At 36.1% G+C, this 26,173-nt stretch overlaps 1 protein-coding gene across 7 annotated transcripts in view; it reads left to right on the forward strand.

The window, feature by feature from the left end:
• Positions 1–26,173, forward strand: part of AGTPBP1 (ATP/GTP binding carboxypeptidase 1) — a 57,680-nt gene that overhangs the window by 17,611 nt on the left and 13,896 nt on the right. For 5 of the 7 annotated variants that reach the window (XM_087715933.1, XM_087715928.1, XM_087715932.1 and 2 more), the window contains 14 exons: positions 1,118–1,249; positions 2,648–2,741; positions 3,006–3,043; positions 3,739–3,947; positions 6,189–6,366; positions 8,583–8,680; positions 12,128–12,244; positions 16,713–17,416; positions 18,895–18,933; positions 21,737–21,820; positions 23,416–23,502; positions 23,586–23,734; positions 24,632–24,719; positions 25,243–25,387. In XM_087715933.1, the coding sequence (XP_087572059.1) occupies positions 1,118–1,249; positions 2,648–2,741; positions 3,006–3,043; positions 3,739–3,947; positions 6,189–6,366; positions 8,583–8,680; positions 12,128–12,244; positions 16,713–17,416; positions 18,895–18,933; positions 21,737–21,820; positions 23,416–23,502; positions 23,586–23,734; positions 24,632–24,719; positions 25,243–25,387 (2,162 nt within the window). The remainder of the gene's footprint in view (positions 1–1,117; positions 1,250–2,647; positions 2,742–3,005; positions 3,044–3,738; positions 3,948–6,188; positions 6,367–8,582; positions 8,681–12,127; positions 12,245–16,712; positions 17,417–18,894; positions 18,934–21,736; positions 21,821–23,415; positions 23,503–23,585; positions 23,735–24,631; positions 24,720–25,242; positions 25,388–26,173) is intronic. The other 2 variants (XM_087715930.1, XM_087715931.1) reach the window with 2 other exon arrangements.

Consider the following 26,173-nt stretch of genomic DNA (forward strand, 5'->3'; position numbering starts at 1 on the left):
AAGCCTTAGGATACTTAGAAAGTATTGCCTGACACTAAATTTTTCCCTTTATGTTGATCTCCTAGACAAATCTTTATTTTTCTGATTTAATTCCACTGATATTTTATTCAGCTTTGACTCTTTATGTTGTCCTGCTAAAGACTTTATTCTTTCAGTGCTTACAAACTTTTTATTCTACACAGTAAGCTTTGAGAAGAGTAAAATGGAAGAGCAGAATAATGGATTATGGGAATAAATTTCCTGAAGCATTAAAATTAACCTGGACACACTTTGTCTATTATGTTTTGGATTTTATGTAGCTCTAACTGCTTGTATCCAACAACAACAACATTGACATTTTGAGCAGCAGTGGAAGCTATTACAAACTTAGGATAAACCTTAAGAAAACTTTCCTCAATGGAATAATAAAAAGAACCTTTATGAATGTCACCCAGAGAAGAATTGCTTCTTACAAGTTATACTATTGAAGCAAGCAGGAAGGGTGTATTTATTTTTCAGGAAATACTAAACATAGCTTGAGCGTGGCTTGGCATTTAAAACACATGAAAATTTAGAGTGATTTGTAGCTGTGAAATAATTGTGTATATGACAGGTACAGTCAGTGGTGAATTTAATTAAGATCCCAATCTAATGACTTTTATTTCATTACAACAGTCATTAAAACATAGTGAGCCCAGAATCTTGGTCACTGAATAACACAGTCGTTAGCAGAGTTGCCAAAACCCTCTCTCTCCCCATCCCTCTGGGGAGAATCATTACAAGAACGATGATTTAGAAAAGGCTGGGGTTCACAAGTGTTTTCATCAGATTTAAGGTCCATTCCTCCAGTGCATTTTCCCTCCATGCACTGGGAGAAAATATTTGCAAAATATCCTTTACTTACATATGGCAATCACATGATAAGAAGGCATTTGGCAAACGGTTGTAAATATCAATGGGTTGCTAAGTAGCCAGTAATGCAGTAATGTGACTGGCACAGTTTTTTTTTTTTACAATGGGTAAACGACCAGCTATAAGTCAAGGACTACATACAATTAAATGTAGTTACTGTGTTACAGTATGTCAGTAAATTTGAATTGGAGAGATGCTCGTATTTCTGTCCCTTTTGGATTTTCAGATAGAAAATTTGGTGTAAAAGCCCGAATTAGTGGTGCTTTAAATATAACTCTGAACATAGTGAAACAAAACTTGCAGCATCAAAGGCTAATTCTGCCTTGTATTCAAGTGTTAAGAGTGTACTCAACAAATTGTGAGTATTGTTACAATTTTTAACAATATATATCCATTAATATAAGTTATCTTTCAGATTGTTGTCTTATTGAAATAGTCAACCACTTTTCATCTTCAGTTTGTGCACTGATGGAGGAACATTAACTTTTATGATACATTGATATTTAGTTGAATACATTGTTCTTTCCACATGTGTATTATATCTAGACCACATAATTCCCAAAGCATAACAGTTCCACCCTCATAGTTGATGGTTGGCATGATATTCTTTTCTCCAATGCTTCAATCTTTTTTTCTTTGTCCTCTGAATATTTCTTGAGATCAAACAGTACAATTTTTCATCAGTCAAAAATGCTTCATTCCACAAAAGACTTGGAAATTTTGGACTTTTCAAGGCTTTTTTGCATGCTTTAGAAGTGTTATCATATAATTACAATTGTGTTTACATGCGACTACCGTATTTTTGGGACTGTAAGACGCACCGAAATATAAGACGCACCATGATTTTGAAGACGTAATTTTTTAAAAAAAAGTTTTTGCACTCTGTGGGTCTCCTAAACCCTCTGCACGCCTCATTTTTTGCAAACAAAAAAGGACATGCAGAGGCTTTGGGAGGCTTGAAGAGGGCTCCTGGGGCGGGGGGCAAGGACAAAAGCGAACAAAAACAGCCTGTTTTTTGCTCATTTTTGTCCTCCCCAGCCCTCAGGAACACTTTGCAAGCCTCCCAAACCTTCTGCACACCCATTTTTGCAAAGGGGACAGGGTTTTGGTAGGCCAAAAATGCTGTATTCAGTGTATAAGATGCACCTAGATTTTCACCCTCTTTTTTGAGAGAAAAAGGTGCGTATTATACTCCAAAAAATACGGCATATATTAAACCATAAATGAATGAGTGTTGTGAATAGATAGAGGGGAAAGTTTTATTAAGTATTGCATTACCAACTTAAATCCATAGATGATGGTTACCAAAATCTCCAGCATCTATCATTAATAACACACTGTTAGTAAAATGCTTATTAGTTAGGATTCATTCATCAGAGATTAAAATGAAGATTCTTAAATTTGATTATGGGAATATTAGAATAATAAAACGTATTTGGCATTTGATTGGTTTATCAATTCTAAAAATCAAATATGTTATATGAATGTATGAGAAATACTGAGGTTACCTAGGAATGCAGTAATGCAGATGTAGATTCCCCTCCCCCAAAGTCTTCACTTAAGATAATTTACCAAATATATATGCATATATATCTTCCATTAACCTGAACAATAGTATATCAAGTAATTAGACTTGATATCTGAAATCATACTATTTAAATAAAATAATTGAAAAAGAAAATATTTTTTGGTTTTGTGAATAGTGGCAGCAGTACCATGTTTATATACTGATGTAGATTGTTGTTTTTATTTTTAGCTGTAAATGCTGTTTCCTTGGGTAAGAATGGAGTTGTGGAATTGATATTTAAGATAATTGGGCCTTACAGTAAGAAAAATACTGCCCTTATAAAGTAAGTAGAACATCTGGACATGTTTGCATAACTTTTGCAATGTTAAAGATAATCTTTAAAATATGATCGTACCTAGTAGATAAAATGGGAAAGCTGAGATTATTTTAATACCTCTTTGGTATACAAAGGAAAATAAAAACAGGAAATTAGGGGAAGGAAAAAGAGAGGGGGAAAGAAAATATGAGGTACAAGGGGAAAAAAGAAAAACATTTCTATAGCAATCTGTAAACTTTTCACTTACATTCTTGTTTGTTCTGTTTATAGGGTTGCTCTAGATACCCTCACTGCACTTCTAAAATCAAGTAAGTGCACGATGCAGTTAGAGAACATATGGAATGTGACCAGATTAATATTTGATTTTGCAGATAAAGCAAGTGAAAATTAATATTCCATAAAATACAAATTGTCTCAGCTTGTATACTAAAATCATGAAACAAGAAGTGATTTGAGATATAGAAGAATTGGTAGTAGATACTGTAAATGTTATCTACATTTTGAAATAGTAACCACCTTTTTTTGCCTTTTTTCTTGGGACTGCTTCTAGTATCTTTTAATTAAATATACCCCTACACATTCTTTTCCTGAAATCTCAGTGAGATTTCTAAGTTATTCCACAACAAATATATGAGCATTTTAAGATGAGGTAGTAGTGTATGAGTTGCTTACAGATATACTCTACATATATAATTTTGAATGGGACTTGGAAGTATATTACTTTCCAGTCCTTTATTTCTGCCCTATATTGACTTGTATGTACAACAGTACAACAGGTTATTCATAGCTGTTATTTTGTACTTGTTTATCAGCTGATCCTAAAAGCTATTTCAGATGTTTCTCTCTTAATATTTTATCATAAATGTAGTAGTAAGGGAAGAAATAAATTCTATGTTCATTCTAATTCTATATTACTCCATTATTCATTTGCTCTCATAGTTGCAAAAGAAATATCAGGTTGTTTATTTATTATAATACAGCTCTAAATCTTTTTTTCTTCAAGAAACAAATGCACGGAGAGCTGTGGATAGAGGCTATGTCCAAATGTTGTTAACAATTTATGTAGATTGGCACCGTCATGATAGTCGGCATAGACATATGTTAATCCGCAAGGGAATCTTGCAATCTATTAAAAGCATTACCAATATCAAGCTGGGAAGAAAAGCATTTCTAGATGTTGATGGGATGAAAATTTTGTACAACACCTCACAGGTAAATTTTAAAGACGTTTTTGCTATTATAAAGGGTATATATACAGTACAATTCAAATGGTAATATAAACATTTTGTAGATAAAAAATATAGAATCCATATATATTTTAATTCTTCAGCTGAAAAATTATGATTCACAAGAAAATATATTCAGTGTGCACTAGTATATTTGATACTTAGATGTTTTACAACCAGTCTTCATTTAACAACTGCCTCAGATACTGACCATTCACAAATATGTTGATAATAAATGGTAATAAAAATTGATTTTTCTGATCAACAACTCTTCAGTGTGTAATTGATTAATGTCTGGTCACTTTCAGGCAGCTGCTGTATCCAGCCATGGGTTCTAATCAACTAATTAAGGTTACAAAGCTGAATTTGTTAACTTGTAGTTAGCTCTTAGGAAAATGCGGCACTGTAGAGAAAAGCAGCTCAGGAAGAGATAGCTTATTTAAGCCCTCGCTCTGTCCTGTAAAGAGACCAAAAAGAAGAAAAATATGATCAGTCACAGTTGCTTTATATAAAGAACATTTTCTGAATGTGATGACAGTTACCAGTGATCTTTGAAATCTGTCCCTCCCTCTCTCCACTGTTTTGCTTAATGAACAAGTCATTGGAACTAATTGCAGTTGCTAAATAAGAACTACCTATATTGCTAATTGGTAGTATATTTTATTAGTCATAGCTCTTTCTGACCAAATAAGTTTTTATTTCTAAAAAAGCACTCTGAATGGGTGCTTTTTACGGAATGTCTATACTGATATGTGGTATAGCAGGGGTCCCCAATCCCTGGTCCATGGACTGGCACCGATCTGGTTCATGCCAGAAACTGGGCCTTGCAAACAAGTGGAGCTCCATCCACGGGATGCAGGGACCATGCGAAATCACACCCTCTTTGGTCCATGGAAAAACCTCTCTCCACAGAACCTGTCCCTGATACCCAAAAGGTTGGGTGCCACTGTATTATAGGATCCCCAGATTTTAACAATACTGCTTATATAAATTATCCATAAGAAACAATATAAAATCCCTAATCAAAATGTATCCATTCATAAAGCAGCCATGATACACAATGCAAAACAGACTAAGAAATGTATAAACAAATCCAATTACATAGCAAATAGTCCACACAAAATCTTCATCCTATAAATGCATACAAGCTCAATGGTACCATTTATAGTGATAACAGATGCTATATGCCTTATCTATCTTTTGAACCTTTTCTCAATGTGGAGCTAAGTCTGATTACAGTCAAACTACATTACAGTCTGTTTCAAAAGACAGCTACAACTGCTGACATCCCACCCCACCCCCCTTTTTCATGAAAATGGAATAATCCAGTGCCTTTTCCAGAACAACTAACTCAGCAGGTTAATTATAGTTAGAGAATATGATCCTAGATCAGAGATCAAAACCACCACTTTAAAATTGCACCCAAAGGTCTTACAGTGTACTTTAATGTGCACTCACCGAGGGAGGCCTTATTAGCAAATTGGACGCTATATTTTTCACCAGGATCAATGACCTGTTGATAAGCCGATACTGACTTGAAAGAACAAAAGGGGTAGGAAAGAGTCAGCCAATGAAGACTGGGCAAGTCTTGCTCATATCCTATATCCTATGGTTCCAGGGTGAGGATATCAGTTTCTCTGCTGGTATAAGTGTTCTCTCTAGAAGCCCTTGGGAGTTAATAAGAGCTACTTGATGGAAGAAAAAAAGAAGGCTATAAAGTGCAAAAGAACAAACTATTTGAAGTTGGCTTTCGTGTTTGCTGCATCTCTGCCATTCCAATATTGTTCTCTATTTATTCTGAAATAAACACAATTATTTTCAACTAATTGCATGGAAATTTTCAATTGTTTTGTTTGTGGTTTATTTCTGAATAATGAAATGGCATCAGAGCATAACGCATAATCACGCTGATACTATAGGAGTTCAACATAGACAAGATTCATATTATCATTCAACATTTTAGATTTTCTAGTACAAAGAAAGAATTGCCTAAGAATTGCTGCACTTTGAAATAATTGCAACATTTGTATTGCCATTTCCTGTTTAATGTTGCAGCGGCTTGTTAGAATTGTGTTTTGTGCATGCATATAAGTTTATGTAAGAACATAAATGAGGCAAGAATTCTATTCTAAATGAATTAAAATATACTCTCTTTGTAACGTCAAGTTATAGTTTATAAAATATTTTATCTTCTGTAATTTAATATATGAGTTTACTTCTATAATAGGAATGCCTTGCAGTAAGAACTCTGGATCCACTTGTCAACATTTCCAGTCTGATAATGAGGAAATGCTATCCTAAAAATCGTCTTCCATTACCGACCATTAAAAGTGCTTTCCATTTCCAACTACCTGTTATGCCTGTTAATGGACCAGTGTATCAGCTGTATAGTTTGCCTCCTGAAGGTATGAGCAATTTTAAAACTATTTAATTTAGAATCAGAATAGAGCTGGAAGGGACTTGGAAGTCTGCTAGTCCAGCGCCCTGCTTAAGCAGGAGATCCTATACCATTTCAAACAAGTGACTCTCCAGTCTCTTCTTAAAAACCTCTAGTGATGAAGCACCTACAACGTCTGAAGGCAACATTGTGGTCTTGTCTAATTTGCCCTAATTTGGGTATTTGATGCCTGTTCCTGAAATTCTATTATCACAGTAAAAATATCTCTTGTAAAATAATATTTTAAAAAATTAATATGCATTCTTGTACTGTATAATTGCTACAAAACTAAAATGTATATCTACAGCACCGTAATTTTAATTTTGTTCTACTGACCAAAATCAAATTCTTAAATTCAAATAGTTTTCGGTGATTTTATCTTCCATCAACCTGTTTTATTGGTAGTATTGGTTTTGTCAAGTGAAATAGTGCACCAACTTCCTCCTTGTCACCCCTCCCTCAAATATTTCTGGATATTGGGATGGGCATGTTCCTCAATAGTAAGAGCTGTGCTAGATGGCATTGCAGTCAGAAGGAGGAACAAAATTAAATAACAGTTATAATTTTGTTAACAATATCTCACTTATGCACTTAGAAGAGGGGATGGTTCTGTGTGAATGGGTGCAAGTGTGTGCATATGGAGCTCCATTTGTGCGAGCAGTGTGCATGTGTACCTGCCACTCATACAAATGGAGCACATATGCAAATGCTCACCTCTGCTTGAGCAAGTGGGAATGTGCATGTGTCCATGCTCATTCTCTGTTTCTGCAGCCTAGTGGCAAATAGTTCACAGCCCATTAGTGGCCTGTGGCCCGAGAGGTTAGGGATCCCTGGTATACAGTAAAGAGAAGGCTGTCTTGCTTCTCAAATGTAGGAACTACATGCTTTGGGAGTCATTCTATAACTCTTGAAGCTTAAAGTTAACAATGAATAGGTTTGTAGATAAGCAATGTGCATGCTCTCAACTGAAAAGGTGAACTATGTTTCTATTCATAAAAAATATGCTTTTTCTGTAGAATAAAATTATACTGAGACAGCAATAAAAGTGTATTGTGGATAGGTTAGATGCTAGACAACAATAACTGTAGGTTCTTGACCATAAAACACAATAATAAGTACAGGATAGAGGCTTAAAAATAATAAATTAAACTATTAATATGCCTGGTTCAAGTGGACTATCTTTGCCTAGTTCTGAAATGTTAAGAACATTGGCCTTACTTTCCACAAGACTTGGCTGGGGACTTGGGAGTATCACACTGAAGGTAGTTGTTGGACCAGTAGTAGATCCCATCTCGCCCTGCGCATCTCTGCTCCCTTCCTTCCCATCTTTGAATGACCCGGGTTTTTTGGCCTGATTGGGGGAGGGGGGGATATTAAATATGGAAATGTGGCAAAAGAGAGCAGAGGGAAATTGCTCCAATTCCTTCCATAAAATAAAAATAAAATGGATTGAAATTGTACAGCCAACTTTGCTTTCAGCATTTAACTCATTGTGTGTGATAGGGCTGATCCTGGTATCAAATGCACACTTTCAAGCATTTTTTAAAATGGAAAGTCTGTATTAAAATACTGTTAGTTGCCAAAATAAGTCAACAAAATTTTTTAATAGCTACAGTCTGTTAATTCTGGCTTAGATTGAGAGAAATATCAGTGTGTATGGAGTGGGGGTGGAGGAGTAAGGTCAGCCAAATATTATTTCCCCACCCATAAAACATTTTTGGGCACTCTGGGACTTTCTGTTCCCTGCAGTATATCTGGCAGGGTGTATTGCAGGGAGATAGAATTGCTGAACATAAATTGATGTGTCTTTAAATGAGTGGGATATGAGAACTGTTGTGTCCCATTTTTCAGCAAGTCCTGTCTCTATCTCCTCCACTTTAGGAGCCCTTCCAGGTTTTCAAAATAAGTTTTCAGAGAATGAACTATTAATTAAGAGTTTAATATACATAAACACTGTCATTCTGTAGTCTACCTAATGAACCTCCTGGGTAAAATACTGAATAAACCTGTTTGTTACTGTATAATTAAATATACAGCACATGGTGTCATGGAAAGTTAAGTTTTTATGTAGTATTAGGTTCCAGTTGATGAGTGAGAAGTTTCACATGCATCATTTCTTTTCTGGGATATACATATTGTAGAAAACGTACATCTGCCCTACTTATAGAGCATTTTATATCACAGTGGATGACGTAGTAGATGAAAGTGATGACAATGATGACATCGACACAGAATCTGAGGTTGAAAATGATAACGAAGATGACATAGATCAACACTTTAAGGTTAGTAATACTTTTGAAGAAATAACATATATTCTAAAAATATTATTTTTACCCTTCAGAGAAGTTGCTTATTTGAATACTGGAAAACAGTGTGTTTTCCAAATAATGAATACATTGAATGTACTTTTAATAGACTTACAGTAAAAAATAGGAAGGTAATAGTGTTGAAACATACATTGATAACTTTTAAAACAATAATTACACTTGGGATTGCAGTGTTTCACAAAACCACCATATTTTTCGGAGTTCAAGACATACCGGAGTATAAGATGCACCCAGATTTTGAAGAGGCAATTTCTTTTTAAAAGTAGGTAGGTAGATAGCGGGAGACAGAGGGAGAGAAAGAGAGAGAAATACAGTAGATAGGGAGAGAGAAAGGTAGGTTGGTAGGTAGATAAAGGGATAGAGAGAGAGAGAAATACAGTAGGGAGGGAGGGAGGGAGTAGATAGGTAGGGAGGTAAAGGGATAGAGAGAAATAGAGAGAAATACAAATAAAGTAAATTCAAATTCAAATTAAATACAATAAGATAGGGAGAGAGAGTGTAGTTAGGTAGGTAGATAAAGGGATATATATATATATATATATATATATATATATATATATATATATATATATATATAGAGAGAGAGAGAGAGAGAGAGAGAGAGAGAGAGAGAGAGAGAGAGAGAGAGAGAGAGAGAGAGAGAGAGAGAGTGAGAGTGAGAGAGAGAGTGAGAGTGAGAGTGAGAGTGAGAGTGAGAGAGAGAGTGAGAGAGAGTGAGAGAGTGTAGGTAGGTAGGTAGGTAGATGTTTCCAGCTGTATTTATCCATGTGCTGGGGAAGGAAATAGCTGAAAACCTGTAGTGCCTAAAACTCAGCAACCACTCTAAATAAACAGCTTTCCGAAAGGGAAAAAAAAGGTTTTGCACTCTGCAAATCTCCCCCAAATGGCCCGTTTTTCGCGAACATGGGCCTGTTTTTTTTTCCAAATAAAAGACATGAATAGCCTTGGGGGGAAGCTTGCAGAGTGCTCTTGGGGGGGTGGGGGTGGGGAAAAGATCAAAAGGCCTGTTTTTCATGAAAACGGGCCGTTTTTTGTCAAAAAAAATGCATGCATAGCTTTATGGAGGCCTATAGAGTGCTACTGGGGGCTGGGGGGGGGAATGGCCCATTTTTTGCTTATTTTTGCCATCCCCAGCCCCCAGGAGCTTTTCTGAAAGCCTCCATAAGGCTATGCACAGCCATTTTGGTGAAGGGGGCAGGGTCTCAGGAGGCAAAAAATGCTGTATTCGGTTTATAAAACGCACCCAGATTTTCAGCCTCTTTTTAGAGGAAATAAGGTGCGTCTTATACTCTGAAAAATATGGTATACAGTCATACAAGATTTCTCTGCTTCTGTATCAACATGTGTTGATTTCTACTCAATTTTACCAAAACAAAGAATCTGCCTGTGTAGTCACATGAAGAGCCAAACATTTGTCCAGCCATGCTTTATCTCTGGAAGCAAGTGGATGACACAAGTGGATTTCATAGCCCCAGAGTCACAGCATGCAGCCCCTTCTGCTCAGTGATGCAGAGCCACAGCCACTCCAACCCAGCAGTGTGGCACAAAGCTGCAGCTGCCCCAGCCTAACAGCACGAAGACCCAGCCAGCCTAGCCCAGCAGCGTGGCACAAAGATCCAGCTGCAGTTATCTTCACTGTACTGTAAATTGAAGTCCCTGCCACCCTGCATTCCACCACTCCAGCTGACCACCCCCCCCCCCCGTTTTTTTCCTCATACTGATGAAGTGTGCCCAGCCTGGCCTTTCGCAAGACAGCTGCTGGCCAAGCGAGGCCTTCTTCCTAAGGTCTTGCTAGGAAATTGTTGTGTGCAACCTTGAAAAGCTGATTTCTCGTGGCAAGCAACTGCCTCACCAAAGGCCAGGCTGAGCATGCTTGGTTAGCAGTGTCCCTCCATATTAGAAATTTCCTCCCTTATTAGAGGATAGATAGTCACTTTATCTGCCTGGATGCATTCTGAAGCTTCCAGAGGTCATTTGCAAGTGTAACCCATGCCATCTCAGTATATAATCTGGTTTGAACCCTGTTGGAAGGGGGGCAAAAAATCCACTTCACCCAAGGCCCCTTTAAGCTGAGTGTCTAATGCTCTTTCAGCAATTTTCTCTAAAAAGGGAAGAATGAAGAGTGAACAAAAATTATTCATCAGGTTCAAGAACAGCCTCTTGAGAAAGGGGTATGCCAACACCTCCTTCATGGCAGATGCTTCCATCCTTTCTCACAATGAGGCATAGTCACCACTTGGATCCAACTTCTTGGGTGGCCATAACCATGCTGAAGACTATTTCCCAAAGCAGACCTGCAAGGGCTCCCCTGGTTCCTTGTTACTCAAATGGAACCTGGTCAGGCAACTGGTAATCTAATGCAGTAAGAGTAGAGAAGTAAGCTCACTTTACTGCTCTTATCAGATCCATAGTTACTATGAACTCTTGTGCCACATCTGACTATGTGCCCAGAAAATACTGATTCTTTGGACACAGAACATAATCCTAGTGTACTCCATTACTAATCTGATCATAGAGTTGAGACGTTTGGGCAGGAATATTGCTACACTGCAGAGAGGAAATCCCAAAGGTGTTTTTCAAAAGGCAACTGGACTTTCTTGGGTTTTTTTTGGAGACATTTCACTTCTCATCCAAGAAGCTTCTTCAACTGATGAGAAGCAAAATGTCTCCAAAGAAAAACAAGAAAATCCAGTTGCCCCTTGAAAAAGCACCTTTGGGACAACCATGATATGGATGACTGAGAATATCTATAGACATGCAGAGAGGAAGGTAAGCAGGCTGCAGTCCCAACTGATTCCTACAACTGAGTCTCATAAAACAAGGATCTCACATCTGGTTATGCTGCATCAGCTCATGACATGGGCGCAACACCTGAAATCTGGGAGGGCCTATTTTTAGGAGGTGTGCCCCTCCATTCTACATGTATCATCTTAACGAGTGTTGCACTTTTTTGGGGGGAGGGGCTATCTATGAAACTGCCTTCATCTTTTACCAGCTTGAGTGAGCTTGCTGCAATCATTCTTAACTACATTGGCATTACAATATATTTCCTTCTTCTACTCCCTTAAATTTTATTATAGCCGAAGATCAATATATTCTGACATCAGAAGAATTTTATCACCCATGGTGGAAAATCAAGTGAAATGGGATGAGGCAGAGTAGGGATCAGTAATGGGGAACAGCCAGTTTTATGCTGGTAAGGTTTTTCTGCTGACTCAGAGATAGGGAAAACACACAGTGTGTTGTAACCAGTTTCCATCAGCCAATCAGAAGATTTGATGTTTTTCCTCTGTAAGCCTAGAAGAACCTTATTTTTAAGAAGTATTCAGTATTTTAGTCATTTTAACTAAAAACATAGATTCCCCAAGCTTTTTAATTATGCTTATGGACTTTTTTTTTTAGAACGATGACATTGAGACAGATATTGATAAACTGAAACCAAAGCAGGAATTGGGGCGACCGGTGGAAGATTTGAGAATGTATGAACAATTTTTCCCAGAACTCTCAGAGAATTTTCAGGTAAGGATGCTACTATTTTGAAATCTAGTCATTTTAATTTACCAGTGATGTTTTGGTAATTTTAGATAAGCATGCCGCTTCTCTGCCTAATTTTATATGGATAATAGAATATTTTGGAAAGCAATCTGTGTATTAGATTAACTGGAATAAATCTTGCCAACATTCTTTGGGCTATATATCAAGAAAATTCTTAGCGACCTTAAAGATTAAATTATTAAAGAAGAACAAGAACAAATGAAAAGCAATGGGCCTGTCCTCTCACACAAGCCAGACATATCTCTCCATCCAATTGTATTGTTACCAGAGACCCCAACCTGCTAAAGGACTGACAGAAAAACTTAGATACCCAATAGAGGGAAGCAAATATTCTATCAACTCCCCATTAGAATGCCTCCAAAGAATCAAAGACATGACCATAGATAAAATCATGGTCTCATTTGATGTCACAGTACTCTCTACATCCATAGATGCAGAATTACATCCATAAAACAGCACTGCTACTACACACCACACCTGACCTGACCAAATACACCAAGTTTGAAATACCCAGAATCATGAAACTCAACCTTTGCCTAACCACATACTTTCAATCCAATGGACAAATATATCAACAAATCAAAGGAATGCTAATGGGATCATTATTTTTAGGACTCATAGCAGAGATCCTAATGCAATGCTTAGAATCTATAGCATTGCCAGATTTGCAACCCAAAAGTATGGATCTGATATATAGATGACATCTTTGTCATAATAAAAAAGGACCAGCTAGAGAAAATGCATAAAACGATCACATTTTCAAAGGAATAATATTCACAAGGGAAGAAGAAAACAACAATATGCTACCTTTCTTGGATATCTCTTCATCAGCAGAGGCAATATGACAAATTAGAAACACAAGTCTATCATACAACCAAGTGCTCCACTATCAAAGAAACAATTTCCCACAAAAGAAGCTGTATATACTATTTAGATAAGCACAAATATACTGCAGCAGTCCTGAACATTAGAAAAAGGAAAAAGATCATCTATATAACATCTTCCATAAAAATTGGTATCCATGCTACTTTATCAAAAAGTGCCTGACTAGTGAACCCAATATTACAAGCCACAACAAACACAAGTTGTGAAAAGAATAACACTGCCATACATCAAAAACATCTTGGTGTATTTGGTCAGGTCAGGTGTGCTATGTAGTAGTGCTGTTATGGATTCTTTTGCTAATTCTGCATCTATGGATGTAAAGAATGCTGTGACATCAAATGAGACCACCAACTGATTATTACAGTCTATTACAACCTCATGGCATCACTATAGCACACAAACTGACTAATACTCAGCAGCCCCCGAAAAAAAAGGGCAGGAAACATCTACAACATAAGAACCATAACAGCCACCGTATAAGACAAACGGGCAGAAGACTAGCTGAGTGCATTCATGAACTTGAAATCAGAAAAAAATAGGAAATTCATGGACAGGCTTAGCCATAGTTTCAATTGGGAAATTCTGAACATCCTAGACCAAGGCAGTCCAAAAATATTACAGAATCCCTGGAAGCCTGGCACTCAGACAAATCCGCCATCAATAGGAAGATAGAAATTAACAATATCATATATCACTCAAAAGATACAATCAAAAAGTCAAACAGAAAATAAAAAGACCAAACATTTCCTCACATCAATCAATACTCAGAAATAAACATCAAGCAATAAAGTATACCCTAATCAAGGAATTACTGTACAGTATCAAGTAGGTAAACAACAGCCTATTCAGGAAAGAACATTCCCAACTTGTCCCACTGCCAGGACAAGTCACTTGTATATGAACAGAAACCAACTCCATTCCCTTCTAGCAGTACTGATGTTACCGACTTGGCTAATGAAACATCTGCAAGAAAATAACCAAACTCAGAGAGCACCAAAGACACCACAATTCAACCCTGAAGTACAAATATTCTATTAATATGAACTCTGTTTTGCAAAGAGTTGGGTTTTGTGATCTCTGCTGATTAGATTAAATACTTGACATTTTAAATTCCTCAAAATCTTTCTAAATATATGGAAATTAACATGTTGACATTTTTAGAAAAGACTGATCTAAACAGTCATAAATAAATTAAAATGCTCTTAGTCTACAGAACAATTAATCTTATTAATTGTATTAAAATTAATATTATTCATTGTGCATTTAATAGCTGGAGATGCATGCTGAGAGAAATCTTTGTACTTTATTGGATACACGCTAGTGGTGGATTTCTGCCGGTTCGCATCGGATCGGGAGAATCGGATGGTGAAATGGCCCCGGAAGTAACTTCCGGAACGCCTGCCCCAGCCTTGTCGCTCCACGCTCACCTCCACCCGCTGGAGAGGTTCAGCGGCACAATCCACCAGATAGCAGAGGCAAGCTCAGGAGTTTTCTCCTGGATTCCCCTCTGTCTTGCCTCCTCCGATCTCCCAAAGTTCTTTCCCCAACGTGTGGTAGCTTTGTCTTGGATTCCCCTCTGTCTTGCCTCCTCCAATCTCCCAAAGTTCTTTCCCCAGCGTGTGATAGCTTTGTCCTGGATTCCCCTCTGTCTTACCTCCTCCAATCTCCCAAAGTTCTTTCCCCAGCATGTGATAGCTTTCTACTGGATTCCCCTCTGTCGTGCCTCTACCGATGTCCCAAAGTTCTTTCCCCAACATGTGATAGCTTCCTACTCGATTCCCCTCTGTCTTGCCTCCACCGATCTCCCAAAGTTCTTTCCCCAATGTGTGGTAGCTTTGTCTTGGATTCCCCTCTGTCTTGCCTCCACCGATCTCCCGAAGTTCTTTCCCCAATGTGTGATAGCTTTCTACTGGATTTCTCTCTGTCATGCCTTCTCCGATCTCCCTAATGTCGGCCCTTAATCCTCCAGTTGTCTATTTTTGGGAGGTTTTCCCCTCTCTTCCCCCCCCCCTTCATAGGAGTTCCAAAAAAATTTGCCACATGCCTTGGAGGTGGTGGTCATGTGACTGAGTGTGCATGAGTGATGTCATGAGTGATACCTGCCCGGTCACATGACTGCCAAGCCCATGCCCACAAAATAGGCCACACCCACAGAATAGGTTGTAAAAAAAATTGAAACCCACCACTGATACACACTGAAGTTTGATACACTCATGGATTTTTAACTCTTCGGGAGAATTTTATTTTGAAATTAGGTGATAAAATGTTATATTGGAAACTGTGAAAATTGGAATACTCGCTTCAAATCACTTGTTATGTAATGATTGTATGAAGGATTTTTTTCCACTTTGAAATGGAATTTGGTCTTCCTGGTTTACAATTGTGGCAGTTTCTTCAACTTAAACATTGTTTTGATAGCCCAAAAGTGGCAATTGTCATGGCTGCTTCTAAGGTATCTAAGTTTTTTTTTATTTGATGGAATCCATGATTGAATTTAAGTTGATAGCATATCTGTACCCCCCCCCAAAACAGTTTTAAAGTGAATACTACTGAGATTTATCAACTGTGGACTAAAGAATTGAAATATCTGAAAATGCCTTCTCAACTATCATAAGACCTTAAGAATGTTAAATATTAACAGACTTGTTAATATCATTAATATTTGTGCCTGAGAATGAAATGAAGATAATTAAGCTTGAAACACACACAAAAAAGTTAAATATTGTCTACTAGGATGGCTAAGTAAATTCATGAAAGTCTTAATGGTTGTGCACTTTATTTTTATCAAGTTCACATTAATTGAAATGTGCCTCATAGAGAATTAAACCAGAATTAAAACTGAGCAGGTTTGTGTATGTCATTCCTGCTTTATTCAATTCAGAATATAAAAAAATTGAGCAGGGGGCTCCAGCCTTGAGCAGGAAATTGGACAAAGACCTCCAAGGTCTCTTCCAAACCTACGAGTCTGATATATTTGCATAAGGGTAATCCTTCAATTTTGTTGAGGTACAAAGTTTGTATCCATAATTACCAGTAATCAGGAGCAGATATATTTTTACCCTTTTGAAATTTCCATATATGACTTGATTGTATTATCTTCTGTTGAGTTGTCGCCAATTCTTGGAGACTGCCTAGACAACTCACTTTCTTTGCAACGGAGATTGGAACTCATGGTCTCCCAATTTGTAGCCCGATGCCCTAACCACTACACCAAATTGGCTCTCTTCTGACTTCATAGTATCTAATAAATCTGAATTAGAATTTGGATTCAGATTTGGTGAATGTTTATTTGATCCAATAAGTCATGTAAAGTGAACCATATCACTTTCAATATTAATTAGCATGTAAATTCTTTCTGACATTGTCATTATTTTTTTTCACATTTAACTTATTCAAAAGGAAATTATCTATTATTTATCTCCATTTCTCCATGGTTTATTCCTTCTGTCTGGATCAGATCCTTCTTTCTGATTCATTGCTCTTTCTTCAACATTTAATATTGTAATCCTCTAACAAGTATCCGGCATTTTTTTTCTTTAATATTAAGGAATGTGACCTCATTTCAAAGGAACCAAAATCTTTTTCAAACAACTCAGCTCCAGGAGGACCTATTGTTGTTCCCACTGCTGGAGAGGAACCATCCTTAACAAATGACATGATGCAACTTCCTGTGAAAGAGAGTAATCTACAAAGTGAAGACTGTAATAAAAGACCAGGCTTTTTGGGATTGGTAAAAAATGATGGTATCATGGATAATAGTTTGCAGCATCAAGGTGATCAAATGAGATTGCTTCCATCATGCCAGTGCCTAAATCATGAAATTGTAAGAGACTTTGACCGAATTTCACTTCAACATACTTCCAAAAGTGAACCGTCCAAAATTTCTAAGACCGTGACAAAAAGCGAATGTAAAACTAGCATTAGTGAAATTACCTGTAATAAAACTTTTCAACATGTTCCAACATGTGGAAGTGTTTTGTTTGAGGGACGGTCTGTCCAGCTGGGAAAACTATGCTGTTCTGGACCTGATCCTGAAGAAGAAGAAGTATCTTGTTCAGTTTCTATAGGAGAGCAAGTAACAATTGAAGTGCCTGATACAATACAATTGCATGATCCAGAACTCTATATTGAAACAGTGAAAAATACTAGATCTGTTCCTGAATATTCTGAAGTTGCTTATCCTGATTATTTTGGACATATTCCACCTCCATTTAAAGAACCTATCCTTGACAGACCATATGGTGTACAGAGGTAAGTTCATCTTTTTCTCCTCAAACATGTCTAGAGAAGGATTTAATATAATGTTTGTGTATCATTCACAGTAAAATTAATATTACTAGATTCAAATATAACAGTTATTAATGGAATATACTATTTGGATCCAAGATTGATGCTATAAATGAAGGAAAGAAAGGCAGTTTTCATCCATTCAGCCCTGCAGTCCTTCTCACCATATCCCTTCAAATGAACTTCAAATTGTCAAGAGAAAATTTTGGAATGCTGAAAAAATGAAGGGAAAGTAAAAGGTCCCACTTAATTATGAAATTCCTTTCAGAAATTTTGGATTCAACTTCTTTGATTTGCCTGTCCGTAAAGAAAAATACTGTATTACTAGGTAATATATGAGAACATTTGAGAATGCAGAATTCTGTATATTACTAGACAATCTGTGACCTGTTGGGCATTGTTTCAGAGATACCGTATTTTTCGGAGTATAAGACACACCAAGGTTTTGAAGAGGCAAATAAAAAAAAAAAGTTTTTGCACTCTGTAAACCTCCCCAAAACCTATTTTTTGTGAAAATGGGTCCGTTTCCCCCCCCCCCAAAATGGCACAAATAGCCTTTAGGGGGTTTGCAGAGTGCTCCTGGGGGCTGGGGGCTGGGATTAAAATTGAGCAAAAAATGGGCCTTTTTTTGCTCATTTCTGCCCTCCCCAGCCCCCAGGAGCTCTCTAAAAGCTTCCTACAAGCTATGCACGACCATTTTGGTGAAGGGGGTGGGGTTTCGGGTGGCAAAAATGGTATATTCAGTGTATAAGACGCATCCAAGATTTTCAGCCTCTTTTTTGAGGGAAAAAGATGCGTCTTATATCCGAAAAATACGGTAGTTCCTTACCTAGACAGAAACAAAATGATCACAGGTGGGCAAAAGATTAGAGGGAGCAACAGTAACTTCCAGCTTCCTGCCAGCTTCCCCATTGACTTTCCGTGTGGGAAGCTGGCAAGGAATATTGGAAATGATGATCATATGACTGTGGCTGACTATAGCAGTGCTGAAGTGACCACAGCTTTGCCAAATTTCAACCCCACAAGAATCATGGTTTACAGTTTTTGGATGCTCCCTGTAAGTTAGCCCATTTGAAGTAAATGTAAATTGACTCAAAATTTGTTGCCATGTCATGCATCATTTTGCTCAATTTAAGGTTACAAACAGACAGAGAGGAGAGTTTCAGTAATACATCCATGAAACCTTTTCCGATCATTTTATGTATCTTAACATTTAAATAACTAATCATTTTGATAATTTGCATTGGAACATTCTAAATATTAGATTGTAACCTTTTTATATGGATGTGTAGTTTACTGGGATAAAATGCTAAATCTCTTTATAAAATGTAAAATGATTTATGTTATACTGAAAAATATTACCATCTGCATCAAAGAATATAGAACATTTAGAATTCTCAGATATTGCATAATCTCATGTTTTATTCCTTTTCTTCCACAAGGAAGAAGAGAATGGCTGCCAGTCACATGCGAACTCTGATGTATGTGAAAGAAATATTGGATATTTCTCCATAACATCGGGGTCTCTTAAACTCCTTTTTGACAATAGTTGGCAGTGAATGGGTGTGTGCATTTTCCTTGAACCTTGCTTTTTAAATTGATGGAGGGGGAGGGGAAACTCATGCAGAGATTCATATTTATTCTTCCTTTCTCAATCAAAATGACTTATAAAAATTGATTTAACATATGTAAATTATCACTAAGGTTAGCGCTATAGTAATACATAAAGCCAGTAGTCATTTCAGAGTTGCGCTTGTGCATAAGTCATAGCCTGAATTGATACATTTGTAACTATAATTATAAAGAAATATAATTGCAGCATGGCTATAGAGAAACAATAGAGTTGAGATTCATATTTCAGATCCTATCTAAGTTTAATGGGACAAGTAGTCCTTGACTTACAACCATTCATTAAATGACCATTTGAAATCACAGTGTCATTGAAAAAAAAGACTTATATAGCTGATACAGCATCCCCAGGGTCCCATCATCAAAATTCAGATGCTTGGCAATTGGCATTTATTGATGATATTTGCATCATCCCAGGATCACATGATCACCATTCGCAACCTTCTCAGCCAGCTTCCGACAGGCATAGTCAATGGAGGAAGTTGGATTTCCTTAACAACCACATGATTCACTTAACTATAATAATTCACTTAACTGGTAAATAAAGGTCATAAAATTGGGCACAATTCACTTAACAACTGCTTTGGTTAAAAACAGAAATTCTGGTACCAATTGTGCTTGCAGATTGAGTACTGCCTGTATTGGTTTTGAAAAATGCGGACAAAATAGAATTAGCTGTAGAATAAATCAGGCGGAAAGCTGCTATATATTTCTTGAAATAGTTTTGGTTTGCTAAGTGAACAGGCAGATAGAATTCATGGAAATATGTCACAAATGATAACTTAGGTGAAGGAGGATTCTAACATTCATTTAATATACAAGTACTGCATCAAAAAAACATTTTCAAAACTGTTGAATTTTAGTTAGTCTTGAAATAAGGAGAAATAGATCATTTTTTCATAATCAAGTCCTGAAAATGTTAGTGGTGTATTTTAAATTCTGAATGTGCCTTTTTCATGAATCTGCTTAAATGAGGACATTCGAAAAAGTGAAATATGTCTTGATTTTATTACTAAAACAGTTAACTTTCCTGTGGGGCATGCTAAACCCTTACTTGCTGTAAAGTCTATGAATTTGGACAAGTAAGGTGAAATGCTTTCTAGTTTTTTTATCATGGACAAGTACCTTAGTGTGGACAAATTCAAATATATTTTTTCATCTTGATTGCTGTCTCTGTTAATTCTTTTAACAATAGTTTACAATTGGGATAGCATTGTGTTCTTACTGCCAGTTTGTCATTCCATTCTATATGTGCATTATTTTTGGGATATCTTCTTTATCCCATGGCTAAGCTCAAATGAATAATGTGAAAATAATTCAAATAAATATTAATTAAAATATTTTTCTTTGCTGAAGTGCAGTTTTCTGCTTTTTGATAATTATGTATAGTTATAAACATTTTCCATATAAAATAAGTAAACAACAATAAGTCATTCTAACAATGAAGGATTGCTATTGATGGAAACTTAAGGGCTTTTCATATTAATTGTACCATTAATATTCTTGGATATAAAACAAAGATTTTGTATATCTTTGAAATATCTTTAGGAGTCAAAGTCTTAGAAACAAAAAAATATTGTGCATTATATATATTGGAGGTAGCAAGGGTTCCCATATATTTGAATATATGATATGAAATATATGAAATGAAATATTTAGAAATAATTTATTTTAACAAGATTTTCCTTGAGATAATCCATGGTCAGCCATTCTGAGTTTATACTTGAGAAAACTTCAGACATGCCTTATGAAGAGACAACTTTAAGAGTTCTGTTACTTATCCAGATGTAGCTCAACGTTTCGATTGAGATGCAAGAAATATCTGCAATACATCTCAAATGAAAACAGAAGCCATCTGAGTCAATATACATTGAAATGAGAGGCAGTTTTCCCAATAGTAACAGACTATTTCTATCAAAAACATCTCAATGTATGGTGCTCTTTTATTGCTTTGTGAGACGCATGGTTTCCTGTGTAGCTCTTGAAAGGACTAAAATTTGCTATATTTCAACTTTTCAGTGTAGGAATTTCAGCTGGTTAGTGATCTTCAGGAAAATTTCTACATGGTTAACATGTCTTGTAGGAAATTGGGTCCATGGACAAATACATAAACACATAGATACCCACTCATCAGCAAATTGTTTCTCTCATACGTATTATGTTCAGATATTTAATTTAATACAGCAGTTTCTACAGTATGGTTACATAGCTGAAAAAAGCATCTCTCTTTTTCTATTGAGAGGCTCATCATATTTAATTAGAAATTTCCAGAGGTGAGAGGCTTGCACTCTAACCCAATCACTGCAATGTATTCAAACTATAATCGCATGAATTTTTAATATAACCGATTTTCAAACCTGAACTAGCTTTAATTACTAATACTAATTGAAATAATCATTAAATGCTAATACATAATGGGCATGTTTCCTGTAATAAGGAAACCAAACATTGGGTCTGAAAGCCTCAATGTGTTATGTACAAGCCATTTTCTTTCTGTTCAGAAAACAATTGTGGCAAGTTCCACAAATAATACTGTATATTAAAGTAGAAACTTGACTTTCAAACTCCTCTTTCTTTCTTTATGCACTGATTCTACATGTGGCACTGTACTGTAAAAATTTTGAAATATGGCATCTTACTTCCTTTTCTAAATAGGACAAAAATTGCCCAGGATATTGAAAGACTTATTCATCCTAATGATATTATAGACAGAGTTGTATATGATCTTGATAATCTCAGGTAAGTTTTATATGAAAATCTTTATTTCATAATGATTAATCACCTATTCCATAATGATTACATTCCCATTTTAGATTCAATAATTTAGGAAAACATATACATTAATGGGAGTATGATAGTTACTGTGGCTATTTACAGTATGAAGTTGCAAAAGTCAAAAACTTGCTAGAGGTAGAGTACTTTATTTTTAAGATGAATTAATTTTAATACATAGTGAAAATTAAAACTAAATATAATGTTATTAATTAAAAAAACAGGACTCAGTGTATTATAAAACACAGCTTTCAGGATTTTTTAGTTTTAGGGAACTGCCAGGATTCATTGTATTTTAATACATAGCTTTCAAGATCTTTTAGTTTTAGGGAACTGTTTGGTATCCAATGAATTATAAATGTCTTGAAAAAGAAAAAAGCCCTATTCCAATCCATCAACAAGTGGTACTAATGTTCACAAGCACTATTGAACATTACCGAGAGGAACATTTCTGCTGTCTTTTAACCGGGGAATGAGAAATTCAGGTGTTTATTTTAATCAAGTGTTCTAGGAGTAAAATTGCAAATTTTAAACTAAATATATTAAACAAAATAAAATAATAGCCAGAGTTTTCTTTTGTTTCTCCATGTCCTTTCACATTCATAGACAAGAACACCTAATACTACAGAACAGTTTGGAAGAGCACAGCTGGAAACAAGACTGTTCTTTTTATAGTAGTTGATGTAATGCTTCTTTTAACAGACTTATTGATGGAAAGGAGGAATAATGAATGTCTAATGACTATAGTGGGGAAGGAAGGGTTTATGCCATTTTTCTAATGAAGCCAATAAACACATCATGCCATTTGCACAATGTTCACAAAAGATGGCATAAATTGATGAAAATGATGTAAATACCAATGCTAACTTGAACTACTATCATGTTTCCCAGAAAAGAAGACAGGCTTATTTTCTTTTGACCCCGACCCCCCTGAAATAAGCACTTGACCTTATTTTGGGGGAGGTCTTATTATTTTTGAGGTGCAAGAGGCGCTGAGTGTGGTCACCTCATGGCTGCTGCTGTGTTGCAATATTTTCGGCAAAATATTTTTTGGGGAGGGATTATTTTAGTGCATGCTCTCAAAAGCCCGATTGGGCTTATTATATGGGGAGATCTTATTTTCGAGGAAACAGATATCTGTCAGGTATCTGACATTATATCAAGGAATTTTATAGAGATTTCACTGAATTGAAAATACTTAAAATTTTATCCTCCTAATGCAAATATGAACAAGGTTTCAGCCTCGGAAAAGAAACAAGAAAATGCAGTGACAGAAAAATTAAAAAATGCCTGTACTATATAATAGTATGTTGATATTTCAGCTAGAAATCTGAATTTTTTAATGTAAAGAAGTCCCACTGTTCTGTAACATAGAAAACATGCTTGCAGTTTATATTTTCATTAGCTCACATTAACTATGTTGGGGAACTCAGTATAATTTAAACCAATTTAATATACAAGACTTGGCGCTCTGGTTCACTTGTATTCTTCCCCAATCAGTCTACTTCACATTCAATACAAAAAATTAATCATTTTTAAATCATTGTAATTTTATTTTCCAGTTGTCCAGTGCCTGATGAAGGAGATGTCTTGAAGTTTAACTCCAAATTTGAATCAGGAAATTTACGGAAAGTTATTCAGATCAGAAAGTAAGATATTGTTATTATTTTATTTAATCATTATAGATCAGTTACTTGAATTTTGTGACTTATTTATTTCTGCTCATTTTTAGAAATGAGTATGATCTCATTCTGAATTCTGATATAAACAGCAATCATTATCATCAGTGGTTTTATTTTGAAGTCAGTGGAATGCGAACAGGCAGTGCCTACCGATTTAATATAATCAACTGTGAAAAGACAAACAGTCAGTTTAATTATGGTAAGAGTTAATTTACTTTTCTCTTGGGAAAAAAAAAGGACAGACATAGTCCAAACAGAGGCATGGGGAAGTAGTTTAGACAATTTAGATAATACCAGTATGTTAATTTAAAACTAAAGATAATTGCAGAATATCAGTAATAGCACAGAGAAGTGGTATAACAATTTTTTTAATTTAAAAAAGGTTATCAAGTTGAGATAGACAAATTATTTACAGATTTCTAAGGAGCAGATAGTAAGATAGAGAACCTAGCATGAAAACTGAAGTAGCATTGAAATGTCAGTTACCACTATTGATAACCTAAAGGACAAAAACTTAATTTTCTTTTTTCATGCTCTCTTTTCTTTTCTCTAAGCTTTAATTAAACAAACAGAAATTTGATCAAACCAGCTTGTCCTTGTATCGAGATTCCAAAGAAAGATTGCAAATTGTGGCTTAGATTTGACTTGCAACCTGAATGGCAGCTTATTTAAATTATACTCTGCTGCTCCAGATAGTAGCTGCAACTGATTTTAGTAGTCCAGTTTAGAAGAGAATGTAAAGGGGATTACTCCAAGAATTTTTGTTACGCTCTAGATTATGCTAGGGCTTTCTGTACTGGTTGGTAATTGTATATTGTTCCCATAGTTTACAAGAGACAGAAGCCAGATTATCTGACTGTCACTGTTAGTTTTAACAGTTCATAATATATACAGGCCATAAGAACCTTCAAATATTGAATTTTACAATGAATTCTACAATAATTCTACACCTTCTGCAATAACTCTAATAATAAATTTGCGTTCTTATCAAAAGTTATCTTCCCATGTGATGCTGAGAACAATGTCTTTAGAGAGGTATATTTGTTTGCTGAATATGGGTGGTTGCGTTCTCTAATAGAGTACATTTTTCTCAAAGGTATGCAACCCCTTATGTACTCTGTTCAAGAAGCCCTGAGTGGTCGGCCTTCGTGGATTCGTACAGGAACAGATATCTGTTACTACAAGTAAGGCTAACAGTAAATCTAGTGCACTCTGGCTATATGTACTCCTGAACCCATTTTGCATCTACCCAGTTTTAATGGAAATATTGTGTGACCTATTTTGACCCCACTAAATAGAAGATAGATGTGATAAACTAGCATGAGATTTCATTGTGGCTGTTTTGTACTTTAAATTTTTGCTTGCTTTCTTCCAGAAGAAAACAAGAGTTAAAAATTTTCCCATTATCTACCCAGTGGGGAATAGTGACATTATATATCACAAGGCGCATCACTTGTGGCTCATGAAGGCCCAAAGTCTTCTTTGCACTTTGTAGTTGATAATGCTGATAAAATAATGAATAGAATAGAATAGAATAGAATAGCTTTTAAATGCATTAACTACATTGGTAACAAACATTTCAAAATAAAGAAATTAAGACTGAGATATTAAACATTATTATTTGGTTCAAAATAAAAAATACCAATTTACTACATAAAATGATGCCCTTTATATATCTTTATAATAATGTACATGTTTTGTTCCTAGGAATCATTTTTCAAGAAGTTCAATTGCAGCAGGAGGTCAAAAAGGAAAATCTTATTATACAATCACTTTCACAGTCACCTTTCATCATAAGGATGATGTTTGCTATTTTGCTTACCATTATCCTTATACTTACTCAGCTTTAATGGTAAATTATTTTAATATGAATACATTCATAATAACTTTACTTATAATTTCATTATTTGATGATTATATCTTTAAATAATTATATTGCTCAGTATTTATCACAAAATTCAAAAAATAAAGTTCTGTATTGTAAAATAAATAAAAGTTGAGGTTAAATAATCCTATGGAGGCAATGTCTTTTACAGATTTTTACAAACACTGGAAAAAGTTTAGTATTTTGCAATGAGATCTCATATTAAGAATTTCAGAGCAAGATGTTCGTTTGTTTTTTGTTTGTTTTGTTCTACCGTGTTTCCCCGAAAATAAGACATGGTCTTATTTTTTTTACCCACAAAATATAGCTTGGGCCTTATTATCAGGGGAGGGCTTATTGTTTTGAGGTTGCTGGGCGGCTGCTCTCTTGCGAGTGGGCTCCCGAAGAGCCGGGTACAGCCTCAGCGTTGAACGGCTGTGTTGCGCTGTTGCAGCAGCACTACACAGCAGCCATGAGGTGACCACACTCACGAGCAGCTGCCCAGCAACCCCCCTTTCCAGCCAGGCACAGCACTATTCATTGACCTAGGAGTATCGCCAAGCCATGTGAACGCCTGTTTGCCGCCCTCTGGCTCCCGTGGCTTGGCGCCTTTGGAATGCCCCTAGGTCAGTGAACGAGGCTCTGCATGGCTGGAGAGGGAGTTGCACAAGCGGCTTTTCCGCTCCCCGCTTGCATGCCACCCAGGCTCACGATGTCCTGGCCCAGTTCTCCCTGCAGAGCCAGGGCACCTCCACTTCTGCTGCTGTCTGTCAC

The sequence above is a fragment of the Thamnophis sirtalis genome, unplaced genomic scaffold (genome assembly GCF_051295495.1).
Source record: "Thamnophis sirtalis isolate CommonGarterSnake01/CBP01778 unplaced genomic scaffold, rThaSir2_p1.2 scaffold_5, whole genome shotgun sequence".
Taxonomy (NCBI): Eukaryota; Metazoa; Chordata; class Lepidosauria; order Squamata; family Natricidae; genus Thamnophis; species Thamnophis sirtalis.